A 17,024-nucleotide genomic window follows, 5' to 3' on the forward strand; every position below is an offset into this window, starting at 1 on the left:
CAATGTCATGTGCTATGAACCCATGAAGTTGACAATGCAAGTGGGTTTGCCTATAAATAGTATCCATGTAATCGTGCTATTTTGGGCATTCCTTTTTATAGACTCACCTATTTGGACAGCTGTAGAAGGTGTCTCTGGAGCGAGGAAATCTGAACTGGATCTTCCAGCTGCTGCAGCTAACCACCAGTTTCTAGTGGCTCACTCTTGAATTTAGATAATGATGTGGGATTGATCTTGGTATGGCCGCCTAATCGGCGGTCTTATCACCTGCAATTATGGATGCAGCATGGGCGCTAAGATTGAGAGCTCCGCGGGTCGTTCAGATCCGGCGATGGCGCGGATCAAGGCTACGGATGCGACCGGTCATTGGCCGGATTGCAATCTGCGTATCGCCGATCCGGGGGTATAAATACTGGCTACCGATCATTGCAGCGTTACGATTCGAATCGACTCGAGAAGATGAAGTCGTTCACGGTGATTGCGGTAGCTGCGGTGGCATTGCTGGCTACTCTCGGCCAGGCCAAGCACCTGGACTCCAAGGTGGCGGACAAGGACTTTCTGGTGAAGCAGCAGTTCATGTTCCACATCCTGCAGCACATCTACCAGGATGATGTGTTCACCACCCCATTCGGGGGCAGCTACGTGGAGTACAAGCCGTGGGAGCACGTGACCGACTATGTGCACCCGGAGATGTTGGAGCACTTCTTCGAGCTGTGGCAGCACCAGCCCTTCACCGATGACATGGTGTGGTCGGTGATGTACGACAAGCACGAGGAGTATGTGGTGGGTCTGGTGCGTCTCTTCTACTTCGCCAAGAACTGGGAGACCTTCCAGCACGCCGTCTTCTGGGCCCGCCAGCACGTGAACAAGCAGTTGTTCGTGTACGCCGTGACCATTGCCAGTCTGTTCCGTGATGACATGCAGGGAGTCGTCCTGCCGGCCCACTACGAGATCCACCCATGGAGCTACTTCGATAGCCAGACACTGGAATGGGCTGAGCACTACAAGATGCACGGCTTCCATCATGTCAAGCAGATGGACAACATCTACAACGTGGTGATCCGCACGAACTACTCGAACGTGCACGGCTCCCTGAACTACGATCACGATTTGGCCTACTACCTGGAGGATGTTGGCTTCAATGCCTTCTACTACTACTTCAACCTGGACTATCCGTTCTGGACGAAGGGCGGCGAGGAGCATGTCCTCAACAAGGATCGTCGCGGTGAGCTCTACCTGTACGTCCACTGGCAATTGCTGGCCCGTTGGTACCTGGAGCGTCTGTCCCACGATCTCGGCGAGGTGCCCGCTTTCAACATGTATGTGCCGACCGAATCCGGCTATGCCAGCAACCTGCGCACCTACTACGGCGTGCCCCAGTGGCACCGGGAGAACCACCACAGCTTCTACCACGAGCACAACTACGAGCACATCGAGCACGTGGAGATGTACACGCAGCGCGTGATGGACTGGATCCACAAGAACGAGAAGTTCGATGTGGAGACCATTAATGTGCTGGGCAACATCATCCAGGGCAATGCGGACAGCGTGGACAAGAAGTTCTACGGCAGTCTGGACAAGCTGTACCGCTTCATTGTGAACGAGGGCCACCACTACGGCCATGGTGACGAGAGCTTCCCCGGCCTGTTCATGCACTACGATACCTCCATGCGCGATCCCATCTTCTACGAGGTGTACAAGACCATTGTCAGCCACTACTGGCATCTGATGGAGACCTATCCGGAGTACCACAAGAAGGACTACACCTTCGAGGGTGTCCACATCGATGCCGTCCACATGCCCGAGAGCCTGACCACCTACTTCGAGCACTTCGACTCGGACATCAGCAATGCCGTCAATGTGGAGCCCGCCGTTGAGGGATCCACCGATCCGCTGTACACCTTCGGCAGGAACTCCCACTACAAGGGATCCAGCTATGTGATCAAGGCTCGCCAGCAGCGTCTCAACCACAAGCCCTTCGAGTTCACCCTGGACGTGACCTCGGACAAGGCTCAGGATGCCGTGGTCAAGGTCTTCATTGGACCCAAGTACGATGAGCACGGACACGAGATCCCACTGGAGCACAACTACCAGAACTTCTTCGAGCTGGAGCACTTCAAGGTGCATCTGGAGGCGGGCGTTAACCACATCAAGCGCGCCAGCGGTGACTTCTCCTTCTGGGTGAACGATCGCACCACCTACCTGGAGCTCTACCAGAAGCTGATGGACGCCACCAACAGCGATTACAAGTTCAAGCTCGACCAGTCGGAGGCCCATTGCGGCGTGCCCAACCGTATGATGCTGCCGCGCGGCAAGAAGGGCGGCCAGGTGTTCCAGTTCTTCTACATGGTCTACCCGTACCACCACCCCGAGGTTGCCCAGTTCACCGGCTACGATCCGGTGGTCAGCTGCGGCGTGGGACACGGTTCCCGCTACGTGGACGCCCTGCCCTTCGGTTTCCCCTTCAACCGACCGGTGAAGCATGACTACTACTTCGACGTCCACAACTTCAAGTTCGTCGACGTGAAGATCTTCCATCGCGATGAGCACACCAATGTGGTCTAGATCCTGGACCCAACGAACACGAATCCCAAAACGAACCAACGATAATGGATAGATTACATATGTTTTCCTTGTTATATCTTTGTCTGCATCCACTTACCCCATAGAGATCGTAATTTAACTCAGTTTTTCCCAGCTTGTCAGTCCACCTTATGACCATCGAACAATAAACGTATTCAACACAAGTCACTCTCTTTTCAATTTTTTAAAATATATTTTTAGTTTTCTAGTTATTTTCTTCTACTTGCGAAATATAAATAGAAGGAACAATAAAAGTTCCCTTTATTGATGTAGTTTTAAAGTCTACCGTTTTTAGTAAACGAATTTATAAGTTAAACATTTTTTATTACGTTAAACAAGAATATACATCAAAAATTATGAGAATTCCTAATTTGCAATTAATTATGAAATATGTTAAGGTAACAAAAATATTCGCTTAACATAATATTTTCAATTTTTTTCCAGTTTTACCATTATTTTATAATATTTAATTTTTAATTAATTCAAAATATTTATAAATAATTTAACTCTACATTTTTTCTGTCACTGTATTAAGGTGCATTCCAGGGATGCGTACAACCACCTGCAGTTTGCCCCGTGAACGGTAACTAGTTCGCTCATCTGCACCATTTGCTCGCATCCCTGGTCGGTAAAAAAAAAAACAGACACAAAGAATTGTTTTGTTGTTCTTCCCCAAAAATGAGCTCCTGGAAGGACAGTCTCACCAGCATTCCGGGCACGGTGGCGCAGTTGATTAACGAGAGCGCCAGCAACCTGTTGCACGCCTCATCCTCGCTGGGATCAACAGTTGGCCTTGGAGGCTCTGGCTCCACTGGATCTGGATCCGAGGGCGGAGGCTCCGAGGAGAGTGGCCCACAAAGTGCGGAGTACAGGGCGTTGCCCATTCCCGCGTCCTTGGTGCGCGAGCAATGGCGCCTGATCTTCACCAGCGATGCCAATATCCAGGATTTGCAGGCGGCCATAGCCCATTGCAGGGATCTCGTCCTGCTGAGCGAGGAACTCAGCGAGGAGCGTCGCTGGTTGGTACGGCACCTGGTGGATCTGCGCTACTCACTGCAGGAGCTGGAGGAGGCCCAGGAACAGCATTCCCTGTCCTCGGACATGGTCGTCATGAATGCCATACGTGCTGTGGTGGGTCATCATTTTGTGCCCCACCACCCGCATCATGGCAAACGGAATCGACTGCAGGCAGCCGCCAAGAGGAACTACTGTGACCACTGCACCACCATTATTTGGAGCGTCGTGCAGAACTCGTACGTGTGCAGCGATTGCGGATTCCTGGTCCATCAGAAGTGCATCGATGGCGTGAAGAGGGTTTGTGCCCATGTCCTGGTTTCAGAGCGGCAGCATCCCATTTCGGAGATATGTCCAGAAATCGGACTCGCCTCCCAGGGATACAAGTGCGCCGAGTGCGGAACGATGCTTAATATAAGTAAGTTAAGGCTGCTCTTTCGCTTCCAAATAATAAGACTCCTTCCTCGTAGAAAATACCTGGGTTGAACCACGTCTATGCGACTACAGTGGATTATACTACTGCCCTCGCTGCAACTGGAACGACAGCAACTTCATACCAGCCCGCATTATCCACAATTGGGACTTTTCGCCACGCAGAGTGTCGCGCACAGCGCTCCAAGAGATTAGGTTGTTCCTGAACAAACCGCTCATTCGCTTGGAGGAGGACAATCCCAAGCTGTTTGTGTTCGTAGAAAAATTGTGTGCGGTAAAGAAACTGCGGCAGAATCTGGTGCATATGCGCCACTATCTGGCTGCCTGCAAGATTGCCAGCGAGTTGAAGCTGGTGGATCAGCAACTGGGTGTCCGGCGACATCTGGCCCAGTCCAATGAGTTCTATTCCCTAAGTGATCTCAGCCAGGTGGAATCTGGAGCGCTCAGCGAATTCCTGCAAGTGGTTTTCAAGGCATTCAATGATCACATACGATCCTGCCCCATGTGCCTTGCCCAAGCGTACATATGCGAGATTTGTAGCAACAACGAGGTGATCTTTCCCTTCGACGATGGCTGCATCAAGTGTGATCAGTGCAATTCCATCTTCCACCGAGTTTGCCTCACGCGCAAGAATATGATTTGCCCCAAGTGCATTCGCATCCAAGAGCGGCGTCTTCAATTGGATCGCATGAAGAGCACCGAGGACGATGATGATGATGGAGTGGCCACCGATGATGACGTGACTCCCGCTGAATAACTGATCAAATCAGAGTTCAATGTGCTGTGTTGGTTTTTAATATGTTATCATATGTACATAAAATGTAACTATAAAATGTATAACTATATATCAACTTTTATTCTTAGATTTATTGTAACTCTTCACTTATCCTTCTTTCCATATTTTTCCCGCTTGTGGAACTTTCTGGGATTTATGCCATATGCCTTTAATCGATCGTCGGTTATTCCACTATTATTATTTTGCTTGTTTTTCGCCTTAAAGTTGTTAGTTTTCTTTGTTGGGAAGGGCGCACTTGGTTTTTCGTTTGATTTCTTAAAGGGATTGGGGCCGTTAGCGTTTCTCGGTCCCTTTTTGTTTCCACCTTGATTTTTATGAATTGGTGGCAGCTCCTGCCTTTGTTGGGATTTCAATTGTGGCTTATTGAAAGGGTTATTTCCATTTGGTTTTTCTGCGTTTGCAGGCGCATTCTCCGTAGTTTTAAAAGGTTGGTTCGACTTTGTCTTTGCACTTTTGTTTGTTTGATTTTGGGTTTTTTGGAATCCATTTTGCATGTTTTTAGGCTCTTTTTTGTTATTTTTAAAGGCATTATTGTTTTTCGTTTTCTCCGTGCTTTGTGGTTTGTTTCTAATTTCCTGGTTTGCGTCATCTTTGCCCTTTTTAGATGCAGTATTTTCTTTTTTCTTGGAATCTTCGGCCTGGACATCTTCTGTAGATCCTTCCGCTTCCTTTGGATCCTTGGATCCACTTTCCTCTTTGGGAACCTTAGGGGCGCTGGCTGCTGCTGCGGCAGCCTTACGTTTCAGGCGTTTCCTCTTGGATTTGGACAGACCTTCCGTCGGGACTTGATCATTTTCGGCTGGAGCTGGCGCATCAGCAACTGGTGTCACTGCTGGTTTCTCTTCTGCTGGCTGCTCCTCATCGTCAGAACTGCATGAGAGTCACGTTTTAATACACAACCCGTTCGAAATCGAAAGGTTATTTAAAGTTACTTACCCTTCTCCATAAAGACTCTTGAATATTTTTCGCTTTAGGTCTTCATTCTTGGCTTTCATTTTGTAGAGACGCTGCTCCTTTTTCTCCACGTGTTCCGGTCTGTTTTGAACAGCCTTCTTCAAGCTAGCCCACTGGTTAAGCTCCTTGTTCTTGGCCAGCAAGATCTATAGAACAGAAAGGATTAAATATCATGGTTCAACTTTAACCAAGCTAATGTACCTCTTCTATCGTCAAACCAAAATCGTTTGGTGTGGTTTCCACATATTTAAATCGACACGGTTGATCTCCGATTATGTCCTCGCAATCCATTTGGTAGTACTCATCGATGTACTCACTGTACGTCTTTTCGTCCTCAGGATTGAATGCTGGCTTTTCCGCCTGGATCATTTCCATGAAACGATTCCGTCTACCCTTTCGTCCTTTGCGACCACGAGTGTTTTCGATGAGCTCTTGTTGAAGTTGCTCCTTGGCCGTGGACGGATCGTAGTCGCAATCCATGTTGAAGTCGTCGTCCTCGCAGTGTCCTTCATAATCCTCATCGCCCCCATTGGCGTGCTGTCTGGGATCGTAGTTATCCCAATCTTCCAGCACCAATTCATCGATGTCCGAGGGACATTCTGGTTTCTCCTCGCCTTCATCTACATTGTAGTACTCATCGTCGAAGAGCTCCTGCATTCGACGATCGTGGGCGGCCGGGTCAAAGTCCTCCTCGAGTTCTTCGTCCCGGAAACCGAGCTCATCGTTGCCCGTGACCGCTTTTAATTTGCGTATCTTTTCATCGATCTCCTTACGCTTCATTTCCTTGACCAGCTCCAATTCCTTCATCTTCTGCTGTTTCTCCTGATCCTTGCGCTCCTTTAGCTCCTTGCGTTTCTCTTTCCTCTTGTCATCCGTGCGACGTAGGGATTGTTCGATTGTGCGGGGATAACGCTTTATGAAGTCCGCATCTGGCTCCTCAAAGCGGAAATTGTACTTGTGCTCAAACTCTGCCTGCTTCTCAAGTTCCTTTTCATCCTCCGAGAGCGGAGCAGCTTCGCCCACGATCTCATCGTAGGTGGGAATGGCGGACTCATCCGTGTTTGCGTAGCCCTTGTTAAGGATGTAATCCCTGAGGAAACTCTCGCCCTGGGTCAGCTTGTTGCTGTTCCAGTACTGTTTTAGAGGCTCCAACTGCTTCTTGTCGGTTTCCTGAATCTCAGCTTGTTTTCCCGCCAGCCATTTGGCAAAGTCTGCCTCCTCGGCAGCTGTTTGCTCCTTGGTCTTGCTGCGCTTCTTGAATATACCTCCGAATTCCTCATCCTCACTGTCGTCTTCCTTGTTCATCACCTTCCGAAACTCGGCCTTCAGACGGCGCTCCTCCTCCACGGCGCTTGGTGATTGCGCACGTTGGAGTTCCTCGTGCTCTTTTTCCTGCTGCTCGTCATCCGAACTCTCGAACTTGCCATTATGCTCCAAAATTACCTTTCGTTCGTAGTCCTTCAACGTGACTGGCTTGGCTTTCTTCTTCTTTTTCGGAGACTCCCCATCCTTATCATCTTCATCGCCGGAGGACTCACTGAAGAATTTCGTACCCTTGTCGTAGATACGTGGATCTTTACTTTTCAGCGAGGACAGAGTCTTGAAGAAGTCCTGGTCGAATTTGGGGTCCACCTCGTCCTCCTCGGATGACGAGCTGTCACTGTCGAATTCCGATTCGGAAACATCCAAACCACGATCCTTATCTGAGAAATATTAAGTAATATAATTAAAAATTGGCAAATGATCGTAAAACCGTATTCTAAATTTACATTTTTGTAGGAGCTCTTTCTTGCGCAGGATGTTGTAGGTCTTGGCATAGTCCTTGTTGGTGGACAGCTGCAGATCCTCCCCTTCGTCGTCGGAGCCCTCAAAAAGATTAGTATTCATAGTTTTGTTTATTTTCCTGGATTGTTTTATAAACTCCACACGTGTTACAATAACAGTCAAATGTAAAATAACATAGCCGCTGTTATCGCTAGAGGTGGAACATCTAATAACGAATTTTGAAAGTCTAAATGTGATAGATAAATTTTTATTTATATAAATCTGTTCAAATAAAATAAAAAATTACAAGAAAAGGAGTAAATAATTTCTTACAACAGAATCTGATGATATGCAGCATATTTCACTTTAATAATTAGCTGAATCGCTTATCTCGAGACAGCTATCGATATTTTCTTCATAAAATTCTGATCTCTAACAGATTGTATTTTATTTACAATTGGCTGTTTTAATTCATTAATTAGGAGCTATTTGATTTAGTTACATTCCAAATAAATGGCAGAGACACCAGAATCCCAGGCGGCCCTGAGCACTTCCTCCTCCACACCTGCTGATAAGGATGGTTCCAAGAGTGAGAATCAAAGCCAACTTTATATATTTTGCATTCGTTTTATCACAGACTTGCTTCCTTATCAGTTTGTATCCTTCTGAACGCCACTGGCAATGTGCCCATCATCAAGAAGCGAACCTGGACCGTGGATCCCAACAAGACCGTCAGCTGGATACAGAAGTTCATCCACAAGTTTCTGAAACTCGATGCCAGCGAGCAAATTGTAAGTAGTGAATGAAGTTCCGGAGAATCCTATCTAATGTGATCTTAATTTTTAGTTCCTGTACGTTAATCAGACATTTGCACCTGCCCCGGATCAGATAATCAAGAACCTGTACGAGTGCCATGGAACCAATGGGAAACTGGTGCTCTACTACTGCAAGAATCAGGCGTGGGGCTAAATCGATACGCACATGACTTTGCTAAGTCTTAAGTATTTATTCGACTACTGTGTAATTTGTATATTATTAAATGTGAATAAGCTGATGTTGCGAAGTCGATTTCACACTTTATTTCCCACAAAACGGGAGCCTAACAATGGTATTTAAAGAATATTACAAGGGTTCTAGTCTCCGCGCAGAGCCTCCAGCTCGTCAGCAGCCTCTTTCGAAATCCTGTGGTATTTGGCCACCGATGGTCGGTAGTAGTAGGCCTGGTAATCGTTGCGCTCCGACATCTTGCGACGTACTTCGTCCTCAAGGAGCCTGAAAGAAAATATATTCGTTTACAATGGGATATTACTTGGTTGTATCCTTCGCCTTACCGAATCTGGGCTTTTTCGTTCTCCTCGTAGAGATAGTGCAGGGATTTCTCGTAGTTTTGCTGCTCCGAGTTCAATATGTAGCGGGAAATAAAGCGCGTGATGGGGTGCTAGAAAATAAAGAGATATATTGAAATTACAATCATGTCAAATTTAAGAAAGCGATAATTAAGGCTTAGTGAGCTTCAATCGGTTGCCGTTCCGAGCCCATCTTACCTTCTCGTACTCCCAGTGCTTGGGCTCATAGCCCTCCGGAATCTCGGCGAGCTGCGCGGGTCCCACAAAGATGTTTGCGTAGAGAACCAATGCGGTGACTGGGATGACGCCGAGCATTACGTAAAAGTGTATCAGATCCTTGAACTTGTCCCACTGGAAACGGGATGGCTTGATGACCATTTGGTGGTGTCCATGATCGCCTCCCATCCTGCGCAGCTGTTGCTGCAGGGCTAGAAATCCAGAGTATATGGTTGCGTAATGAGAAGTGTGTTTACGGCGGATATTTCCACGAAATGCTCACCATTCCGGCACGCGGGCTCCTGCAGGACAGCCCGGTAGCTGGCGAACTTCGCCGCCGGCGACAGCAAACGGCTCCAACCTACCATTTTTTAATAGTTTTGCGTAAATCTCACGATATTTTGGAACTGGTCGTGTCAAAGTTGCGAGCAGCACGGCAAGCGGTCACACTTTTCGCAGACCGTTTGTCTGTTTTGATATATCGATAACAGCAGAGATGGCAGAGTTGATTGTTGCTGCTCAAGCACTAAAAATGTAAAAAAAAAAAAAATAAATTGTTTATGTTAAGACGAACAATAGATTAAAATATTTCACTACGACTATTACGATCAAAATTTTTCTATAAAATCCATTTTGTAATTCGTGGGAGCTTAAAATTAGACATTGCCAATATATATCAGACTAGAATCTAGTCACTATATAAATAGTTCTTAAGGATATTTCGTGCATGGTGCCTCGTGACACGAAAAAGTTTTTCTGGTGTTCGTTATGTTTGTGCTTTCTTGCACCACTAATGGGCTCGCCAAGCCTAAGTTTGCCATCACTAACCATCGACAAAAACAACGTCGTCTGGCAGTATAAAATTAGCGAAGATTTTTTTCCCGTACTGATAAAAGGTACTTTCCTGCTAAATCTGACTCAAAAACAGATTAAATAATAAACGGAAATGAGAAACGCAAGCGTGATTAAAAGAAATTCATCATTCGTATAAAATGTGATGTTTTCTTGTGACTTATAGAAGTATAACAAAAAAAGTAAATATCATTTAAGAAGGCTAGACACAAATGCGCAGTTTACTTGCAATTAATCGGTTTTTGTTGCACAGAAATTGCGTTTTTTCCGTCAAGAAACTTGTGCAATTTTTATTCAACTCCTGCGTGTGTGTATGTGCAAACAGTGGCGGGACAAAGGAGCCTACTCCCTTTTACAGTGGCGGCCTAAAGGATTTGTCACCCTGGTGGCAAAAAACAGGAGACGTTACAGTGGTGTTAGAAAGGATGTGTACGAATCTCAGTTTACACTTGAAAATTAATAATTTATTCCCCAGTTAAAAATCAAATCACGTATTTGAAGTAAAGTCATACAAGCTGTACGTACAGTGCACTCTCCCTAATGCGGACACCAATTTATAAATTCATAACAAATCTTGTTAATCCCCAGTTTTTCAAGTGTAAAGAATTTCCGCTCCTTTATATACTCAAGTTATCACAAGAATTTATCGCGACAATATATAACCGTTTTGGCAGAAACGAAGGAACTACGTTTCACTTAAAATTGTGACTTTTCTATGTGCTTTTGTGAAGCTTTTTGTCGAAATTGCGATAAGCAGCCTCTGTGTTTTTGTGTTATCTTTTTCAATTCACTTTACTTGAGACCGCAGTCGTGGCCACATTAAATGTCCCCACTGTATGTATGCATGTTTGAACATGAGAAATGGAGGCGGTGGGCGTCTTTCAGGGCCAAGTTAGCACTAAAACTTCGGGCAAAACCATTGATGTGAATGAATGTGAATCAGCAGTGCCATATAACCTGTACTATATCCAATACCAAGAAATAACCATCGAACAAGCAACCCAAACAACCAAAACAGCCAAGAAAACTACATAGCTGGCTAATGACGTCATCGATAGAGTACTGGTACAACTGCTGCTTTTGGCTAATTTATTCTCACATTTCAGCCGCATACATTCTACATGCCAATAATCGAGCCCAACGACTGACTGAGCCACGTCCTGCGTCATCGCGAGTATTCCAATCACATCGAATCCGCATCCACCTCCGCCTCCACCGCCATGGACGCCCATTCGCGTTTCGCGCCGAGATTACCAGGTAAGTCCGCCGGCCGATCGGCCAAGTCATGCTTTTCGATTCGAATATATCTAGTTTTGATCTTTGGTTTTGTAACTGCTTAGCATTGCCATTGTCCAGTGATTTGCCTTATTTGAGCGTTCAGAAATAGTTCCCAAATACTAACTACACACTCTAATTAAAGACTTAATTGTAAAAGAATTATGTTTGATTGTCTAAATATAAAGTAACTAATTGTGGGTACAACATATGGAAACCCATTTTCCCATCTTTCTCTTTTAACTTTAAGCCCACAATGAAGATTACAAAAACGGGCCTAAAAATATATGAAATTAGGTCAGGTTTTCTACAATACCTCACCTCCAATCTGTGTTTCAAGTTTTGGGAGTCATTTCTTTGCGCTGCTTTATTTCGTTGTTTTCATTGCCGTATCGTAGTTTCTTTGAGGGGGGAAGTGCCCTCGTTCGAGAACTAACAGTTAAAGCCAGCAATTACGACTAATTTTGTGCCCCGACCCCTTGTGCCTTGCCTAACCCCCAACCGCCGCCCGCTAACCAAGTTCTTTGTTTTTGGTATCAAGTTGCGCTAACCCTACTAACACCATTTCAAACTGCATTATCCAGCCTATGTGGGCAGCTCACCGTCTCCCTGTACATACATAACTTGCATTTTAAAACTATCCAATGTGGTTTGTTTGCTTGGTTTGTTGTGGATCCTATTTGTTAACTACTTTTCGCTAGCTGTGTTGTTGCCAATGTTTGTTACCCGGTGTGGTTTGTGATCGTGTGTGTGTGTTTGCCCTAGCCCTTAATAGCCTTACTCTATAGTCTATAGTCTAATCGCCCTAGCTTAGAGTTTCCTAATCGTCTCTGTTCTGTTCTGTTCAGTAATCGTCTGCCAATTATATCGAAACCGTAAGACTGTTGATTATACAATCAGATGCCAATGTACTTAACAAATGAAATTTCTCTGATTCATGTCTATTCACTTACTCAAACTCAATCCGAACTAAACTTGTTGCCTCAGGCCGTCAAAATACTTAACTGAAAGCATTACTTGTAAGATTACGTTTTTGGAATACCAGTCCGCGCCAGGGAAACCTACGAGATTTATAAATGCCTTCCTCTCGCACCCCAAGGTCCCGCCATCAATCCGATCGTCGATAACTCGGACGAGCCCCAACCCAGTCTCTCCGATCTGCACGACTTCGAGCCGAAGCTAGAGTTTGATGATACCGAGCTGCTGGCTCCATCTCCGCTAGAAAGTAAGTGAAACGTTTAAGGTCGCTAAGGAATCTACAAAATCATTCTCAAACAAATTCTTTGATTTTTCCCAGAAGATGTTATGGTCGGTGATTTCGTTCTGGCCGAAGGTAAGTGGCTGATTCTACTCCTCCCGGCCAATGAATAACGTTTCGCATTACGCCTAGATCCAGAACTTGAGCCCGAGGAAGATGTAAATCCGCTGGAGGACGACTTCGAGGACCAACTCAGGGAGCAGTCTGAAAACTTTCAGACTCCCAGAAACAAATGCGATTTCCTGGGAACCGATAAGCAGGGTCGCCACATCTTTGGCATTTATGCATCCCGCTTTCCCGAAAAATCCCAACTGGAAGGATTTGTGCGGTAGGATCTATTTCGGAGATAATTTTTTGTTCAATCATAAAACTATTTCCATTTGTCTATCAGGGAAATCATCAAGGAGATCGAACCGTTTGTGGAGAACGACTACATTTTGGTTTATTTCCATCAAGGCCTCAAGGAGGACAACAAACCATCCGCACAGTTCCTGTGGAATTCGTACAAGGAGCTCGATCGCAACTTCCGCAAGAACCTGAAGACGCTGTATGTGGTTCATCCGACGTGGTTCATACGGGTCATTTGGAACTTCTTTAGCCCCTTCATCAGCGACAAGTTCCGCAAGAAGCTAGTCTACATCTCCAGCTTGGACGAGCTGCGCCAGGCGCTCGGCCTGAACAAGCTGAAGCTGCCGGACAATATCTGCGACCTGGACGACAAACTGAACCCCAGCCGGAAGCCATCGACACCGCCGCCCAGCAGCAATATAAATGCATCCCGGCAGCAGCAGCACAAAATGGCGACGACGCATCAATTTGGTGTGCCCCTGAAATTCATTGTGATGAACAGTCCGTGCTTGAACTCCATTCCGCCAATTGTGCGCAAGTGCGTGGACTCGCTGTCCATAACGGGCGTGATCGATACGGAGGGCATATTCCGTCGATCGGGCAATCACTCCGAGATCATGGCGCTAAAGGAGCGCGTTAACCGCGGCGAGGATGTCGATCTGAAGAGCGTGAATGTCCACGTGATAGCCGGCCTGCTGAAGAGTTTCCTGCGCGATCTCGCCGAGCCGCTGCTCACCTTCGAGCTGTACGAGGATGTGACCCGTTTCCTAGACTGGCCCAAGGAGGAGCGTTCGAGGAACGTGACGCAACTGATACGCGAAAAACTGCCAGAGGAGAACTACGAACTGTTCAAGTACATTGTCGAGTTCCTGGTCAGGGTGATGGACTGCGAGGATCTGAACAAGATGACCTCCTCCAACCTGGCCATCGTGTTCGGTCCGAATTTCCTGTGGTCGCGCAGCACCAGCACCTCCCTGGAGGAGATCGCTCCCATCAATGCTTTCGTCGACTTTGTGCTGCAGAACCACAAGGACATCTACTTGATCGACGTCAATCAGCGCACAGTGTCCGTCGACTAACGACTGGCCCGGCCAGCAACAAGTCCGTAATTGTAAATTGTTTGATTTTAATGTTAGTCGTAAGTGAACCAATGGTTAGCTAAAGAGAGAGCACACAAAAACGCAACAGAAACTAGAGAACCGAAGGCAATGTCGTGTATAAAGTGTACTTTACTCCTAAGTTGAATTTTAAACTGTGTGTATGTGTGTGGAACTGCTTGTAGCCCCAACTCCACGCCAACTCTCCAACCCCCACAAAATCACAATTATTTACCCCCGATAAGCGCTTAATACGATTGATTTACCAAAGAAATTTGCTCGTGTTCGCTACGCGACGAACAGGAGAGAAATTCTATATGAGATGTTATTATTATACTACGTATTAATTCAACGCACATTCCCCCATAACCGAAAACGAATCTTGGTTGCGTTGCTGCTGAAGGCACATGCCGCGCACAAGTGGAGTTGTGGCGAACTCAAAAATCGTACTGTGTAGTCTTGAATTTCCTTATAGTCATACAAACAATTTTTATAAAATAACGGTATTGTTAAAAATAAAGCAAGTGTTAAAACAACGGATTGGATTCTTATTAAAAATTATAGAACTATTTAAATATTCAAGACAAATTTTGGGGACCAAACTTGCGCATGATCGCAAGCGATTTTTATTGATATCAAAACAAATCGGTCCAGTATGGAATATTAAATTTATCATTAAGTGTCACAAGGAGTCGGCTTAAATGTTGATGTTCTTCAGTTTGCGATTCAGATCGTTGAACTTAAGGATTTTACGCACAAAGAAGTCGCCATACCGATGTGAAACCTTCGTGTCGGCTATGTGAATCATGTCGTCGTCGATGTAGAAGTCCAACTGGAATATTAACGTATATTATTATTTATACCATAAGAATCTTTCCATGTAAAACTCACCTCGGAGCCAGATTTGAATGTGCCCTCCAGGCCGCTGGGTCCCTTGCTCCACACCAGGTTGCGCATTTTGTGCTTGAAGCAAAGCAGGCGGATCAGCAGCTTCGACACGTCATCCTCGCTGGCGTTGGGATCGATGAAAGATGCCAGTTTGGTCAGCGGCAGGGTGGTGTACAGCTTCAGATACGAGCGCGTTGTTGGCAGATCCTTCTGTTGGCGCACCTCGTCCATGAAAACCAGCAACTGGTGCTCCATCGGGTCCTTGACGTAGTCGTCCATGGGTGCATCTACAGCTGGCGGGCAGGGGCTCACGAAACGTGGGCAGGCGAAGACAAAGAAGGACTTGAAGACCTCCAGATCACCGCATTGCATCTTAAACATGGCGTCGTGGTAGTTCTTTTCCCTGAGCACCTGCTGGATGGACTCGTCGATGCACTGCGGATGGAGCACCAGACAGATGGCCAATAGATGGTACATCTGCTCAGCCTGCTTGTTGATTTGATCGTTTTGGTATGAACGCGTGCTGTACAGCTGCTTGGTACGCTGGATGTACAGGAGGATATCAGAGAAGGTGCGGATGGCATCAGCGTAGCGGCGCATCATCATGTAGGCGAAGCCCACGTAGTACGACGTCGAGATTTGGCAGGCGGGGATGTGCGAGTAGGCGGACTTCTTGTGGATCTCAATGGGCTCCAGCACCTTGATGGCCTGGTAGTAGTCACCCAGCAGCGAGTGAACGCGCAGAAGTCCGACGAGGGAGAAGTATCCCAGCATCTTGTAGAAGGACAGTTTGCCAAAGTCACCGGCCACGGTCTGGGGATCAACGCCCTGTGAGATGGCCTCCAGCTGCTTCTTGATGTTCGAGATGTCCACGAGGGAATGCAGAACGTTGAGGATGCAGAGAATGCTCCACTCGTTGCTGTGGTTCACGCACAGCTGCTGGATCTCATCCTGCGATTTCTCCGTAAGGCGGGCGCTGCAAAAACGGAAGGTTAATCAAGTCCCACAGGCTGCAGAAACAGCTACATACCGGTACTGCGCGAAGTTCTGGAACTGATACACGAACTCATCCACCAACTCCCACAGCCAGATGTCGGGCAGCTCCAGCATCACTGGGTTCTGGGCCGAGATGATCAGGTTGAAGAAGTCGCAGTAGTTAAAGAACGAGTTGATCCTCTGCTCCAACTTGGGACCACCGGGGATGCGGGCGTGGATGTGGCGATAGTACAACTCCTTGTATAAGATCAGGAAGACCTTGTCGTTGTCCACGATAGCAGCCACCTCCTGCTCCTCGGGCCAAGCAGTCTTGTCGAAGTGGTGGTCGCTGATCTGGGGGAACGTGTTCTCGTACATGTTCTGGATGTCGTACAAGTTGCCCTCCTTGATCGCCTGGCAGAAGTTGATGAGGAAGTACTTGACGTTGTCCGGCATCCGGGCGGCGTAGTAGTTCCTCTCGTACTCCATGTCCAGTTGCGGGTCTCCGGTATGGGCGTAGTCATCGTAGTACTCCTGTAATATGGAAAAAACCCAATCAGTTTTTAGAAGCGGAATTTCATGAAATATAGATCTACGACTCTCTGCATAAATGGGCTATTAAATAGAGTCAATCGTTTAAAGTGGATGGATTTGTGGATAGAATATTCATGTTCCTCCTCCTAAGGGTACACACAAATCCAAAAGGTAGAAAGCTATTAAGTGCACACCGATACCAATAATATACCACATGGCGCCGGAGCTTCAACCGGAATGCAGTATCTCTTTCCAAATAGCAAAGGAACTTGTCAAAGGGGTTGGCCACGGATTGCCAGTGGTTAATGGCCTATGATGATCTAAACACCAACTATGCCAAGTCGTAAAACGGATTTAAAATCATCCCAGTGAGTTTTGTATTTGTGCGAGGGCAACAAAAGATGGGTTATGTTGTCGGCGGAGTCCGGGGATTGGTTTCTCGAAAATGAATCATTGCTCGCTGGTTGCACTCACCGAATTGGTTGCGTATTCGTCTCCGCCGTACATTGTCGCTGTTTTATCCTTTCCGGGTTACACACAAAACGAAAAACCGATCAAATGCTGAGGAAATTGACAACACGCCAACAAATTTTTGGCGAAAAGAGGGCGAAACAGTGTGACAGACTATCGATAATGCTGCAGCTGAACTATCGATACTTTCACGCCCCTATCGATTTGGTATTTTAAATAAT

At 46.6% G+C, this 17,024-nt stretch overlaps 7 protein-coding genes across 11 annotated transcripts; 4 read left to right on the forward strand and 3 right to left on the reverse strand.

Moving 5' to 3' along the window:
• Positions 1-428: 428 nt before the first annotated feature.
• On the forward strand, positions 429-2,747 carry LOC6737773 (larval serum protein 2). The gene has a single exon (XM_002084565.4). The coding sequence runs from the start codon at positions 460-462 to the stop codon at positions 2,563-2,565; it is 2,106 nt and encodes a 701-aa protein (XP_002084601.2). The 5' UTR covers positions 429-459; the 3' UTR covers positions 2,566-2,747.
• A 426-nt stretch (positions 2,748-3,173) lies between these two features.
• LOC6737775 (differentially expressed in FDCP 8 homolog) lies at positions 3,174-4,894 on the forward strand. Its single transcript, XM_002084567.4, has 2 exons — positions 3,174-4,015; positions 4,068-4,894. Exons 1-2 carry the CDS (start codon positions 3,262-3,264, stop codon positions 4,784-4,786), a joined length of 1,473 nt encoding a protein of 490 aa, XP_002084603.1. The 5' UTR covers positions 3,174-3,261; the 3' UTR covers positions 4,787-4,894.
• On the reverse strand, positions 4,802-7,767 carry LOC6737776 (protein KRI1 homolog). Its single transcript, XM_002084568.4, has 4 exons — positions 7,549-7,767; positions 5,981-7,482; positions 5,762-5,925; positions 4,802-5,695 (listed from the first exon to the last, which is right to left on the reverse strand). The coding sequence occupies exons 1-4, from the start codon at positions 7,664-7,666 to the stop codon at positions 4,909-4,911; spliced, it is 2,571 nt and encodes an 856-aa protein (XP_002084604.1). The 5' UTR covers positions 7,667-7,767; the 3' UTR covers positions 4,802-4,908.
• A 184-nt stretch (positions 7,768-7,951) lies between these two features.
• LOC6737777 (autophagy protein 12-like) lies at positions 7,952-8,597 on the forward strand. Its single transcript, XM_002084569.4, has 3 exons — positions 7,952-8,132; positions 8,198-8,334; positions 8,390-8,597. Exons 1-3 carry the CDS (start codon positions 8,057-8,059, stop codon positions 8,510-8,512), a joined length of 336 nt encoding a protein of 111 aa, XP_002084605.1. The 5' UTR covers positions 7,952-8,056; the 3' UTR covers positions 8,513-8,597.
• Positions 8,598-8,599: 2 nt separating this feature from the next.
• Positions 8,600-9,672, reverse strand: LOC6737778 (NADH dehydrogenase [ubiquinone] 1 beta subcomplex subunit 5, mitochondrial). The gene is made up of 4 exons (XM_002084570.4): positions 9,389-9,672; positions 9,088-9,317; positions 8,875-8,981; positions 8,600-8,815 (listed from the first exon to the last, which is right to left on the reverse strand). The coding sequence occupies exons 1-4, from the start codon at positions 9,471-9,473 to the stop codon at positions 8,677-8,679; spliced, it is 561 nt and encodes a 186-aa protein (XP_002084606.1). The 5' UTR covers positions 9,474-9,672; the 3' UTR covers positions 8,600-8,676.
• A 180-nt stretch (positions 9,673-9,852) lies between these two features.
• On the forward strand, positions 9,853-14,471 carry LOC6737779 (rho GTPase-activating protein 68F). 5 transcript variants are annotated; one of them, XM_016171367.2, is made up of 6 exons: positions 9,853-10,001; positions 11,064-11,214; positions 12,332-12,457; positions 12,530-12,565; positions 12,623-12,818; positions 12,882-14,471. In XM_016171367.2, the coding sequence occupies exons 2-6, from the start codon at positions 11,178-11,180 to the stop codon at positions 13,915-13,917; spliced, it is 1,431 nt and encodes a 476-aa protein (XP_016031560.1). In that variant the 5' UTR covers positions 9,853-10,001; positions 11,064-11,177; the 3' UTR covers positions 13,918-14,471. The 5 variants fall into 5 exon arrangements, with proteins under 5 accessions (XP_016031560.1, XP_016031558.1, XP_016031557.1 ...); XM_016171365.2 differs by having other exon boundaries at positions 12,533-12,565; XM_016171364.3 differs by lacking the exon at positions 9,853-10,001 and adding an exon at positions 10,118-10,139.
• A 52-nt stretch (positions 14,472-14,523) lies between these two features.
• LOC6737781 (eukaryotic translation initiation factor 3 subunit L) lies at positions 14,524-16,976 on the reverse strand. The gene is made up of 4 exons (XM_002084573.4): positions 16,807-16,976; positions 15,854-16,332; positions 14,827-15,799; positions 14,524-14,767 (listed from the first exon to the last, which is right to left on the reverse strand). The coding sequence occupies exons 1-4, from the start codon at positions 16,837-16,839 to the stop codon at positions 14,633-14,635; spliced, it is 1,620 nt and encodes a 539-aa protein (XP_002084609.1). The 5' UTR covers positions 16,840-16,976; the 3' UTR covers positions 14,524-14,632.
• Between the last annotated feature and the right edge of the window lie 48 nt (positions 16,977-17,024).

The sequence above is a fragment of the Drosophila simulans genome, chromosome 3L (assembly GCF_016746395.2).
Source record: "Drosophila simulans strain w501 chromosome 3L, Prin_Dsim_3.1, whole genome shotgun sequence".
Lineage (NCBI taxonomy): Eukaryota > Metazoa > Arthropoda > Insecta > Diptera > Drosophilidae > Drosophila > Drosophila simulans.

Coding starts and splice junctions, on each gene's coding strand:
- LOC6737781 (XM_002084573.4), bottom strand. CDS start 16,839: ATGTACGGCGGAGACGAATACGCAACCAATTCG. Junction 16,333..16,806: donor ACGAATACGCAACCAATTCG/GTGAGTGCAACC, acceptor TCCATATTACAG/GAGTACTACGATGACTACGC. Junction 15,800..15,853: donor CAGAACTTCGCGCAGTACCG/GTATGTAGCTGT, acceptor CCGTTTTTGCAG/CGCCCGCCTTACGGAGAAAT.
- LOC6737777 (XM_002084569.4), top strand. CDS start 8,057: ATGGCAGAGACACCAGAATCCCAGGCGGCCCTGAGCACTTCCTCCTCC. Junction 8,133..8,197: donor TGATAAGGATGGTTCCAAGA/GTGAGAATCAAA, acceptor CTTCCTTATCAG/TTTGTATCCTTCTGAACGCC. Junction 8,335..8,389: donor TCGATGCCAGCGAGCAAATT/GTAAGTAGTGAA, acceptor CTTAATTTTTAG/TTCCTGTACGTTAATCAGAC.
- LOC6737776 (XM_002084568.4), bottom strand. CDS start 7,666: ATGAATACTAATCTTTTTGAGGGCTCCGACGACGAAGGGGAGGATCTG. Junction 7,483..7,548: donor GAAAGAGCTCCTACAAAAAT/GTAAATTTAGAA, acceptor AATATTTCTCAG/ATAAGGATCGTGGTTTGGAT. Junction 5,696..5,761: donor AAGAGTCTTTATGGAGAAGG/GTAAGTAACTTT, acceptor ACTCTCATGCAG/TTCTGACGATGAGGAGCAGC.
- LOC6737775 (XM_002084567.4), top strand. CDS start 3,262: ATGAGCTCCTGGAAGGACAGTCTCACCAGCATTCCGGGCACGGTGGCG. Junction 4,016..4,067: donor CGGAACGATGCTTAATATAA/GTAAGTTAAGGC, acceptor CCTTCCTCGTAG/AAAATACCTGGGTTGAACCA.
- LOC6737773 (XM_002084565.4), top strand. CDS start 460: ATGAAGTCGTTCACGGTGATTGCGGTAGCTGCGGTGGCATTGCTGGCT.
- LOC6737778 (XM_002084570.4), bottom strand. CDS start 9,473: ATGGTAGGTTGGAGCCGTTTGCTGTCGCCGGCGGCGAAGTTCGCCAGC. Junction 8,982..9,087: donor AGCACTGGGAGTACGAGAAG/GTAAGATGGGCT, acceptor TTTATTTTCTAG/CACCCCATCACGCGCTTTAT. Junction 8,816..8,874: donor AACGAAAAAGCCCAGATTCG/GTAAGGCGAAGG, acceptor ATTTTCTTTCAG/GCTCCTTGAGGACGAAGTAC.
- LOC6737779 (XM_016171367.2), top strand. CDS start 11,178: ATGGACGCCCATTCGCGTTTCGCGCCGAGATTACCAG. Junction 12,458..12,529: donor GGCTCCATCTCCGCTAGAAA/GTAAGTGAAACG, acceptor GATTTTTCCCAG/AAGATGTTATGGTCGGTGAT. Junction 12,819..12,881: donor CAACTGGAAGGATTTGTGCG/GTAGGATCTATT, acceptor TTTGTCTATCAG/GGAAATCATCAAGGAGATCG.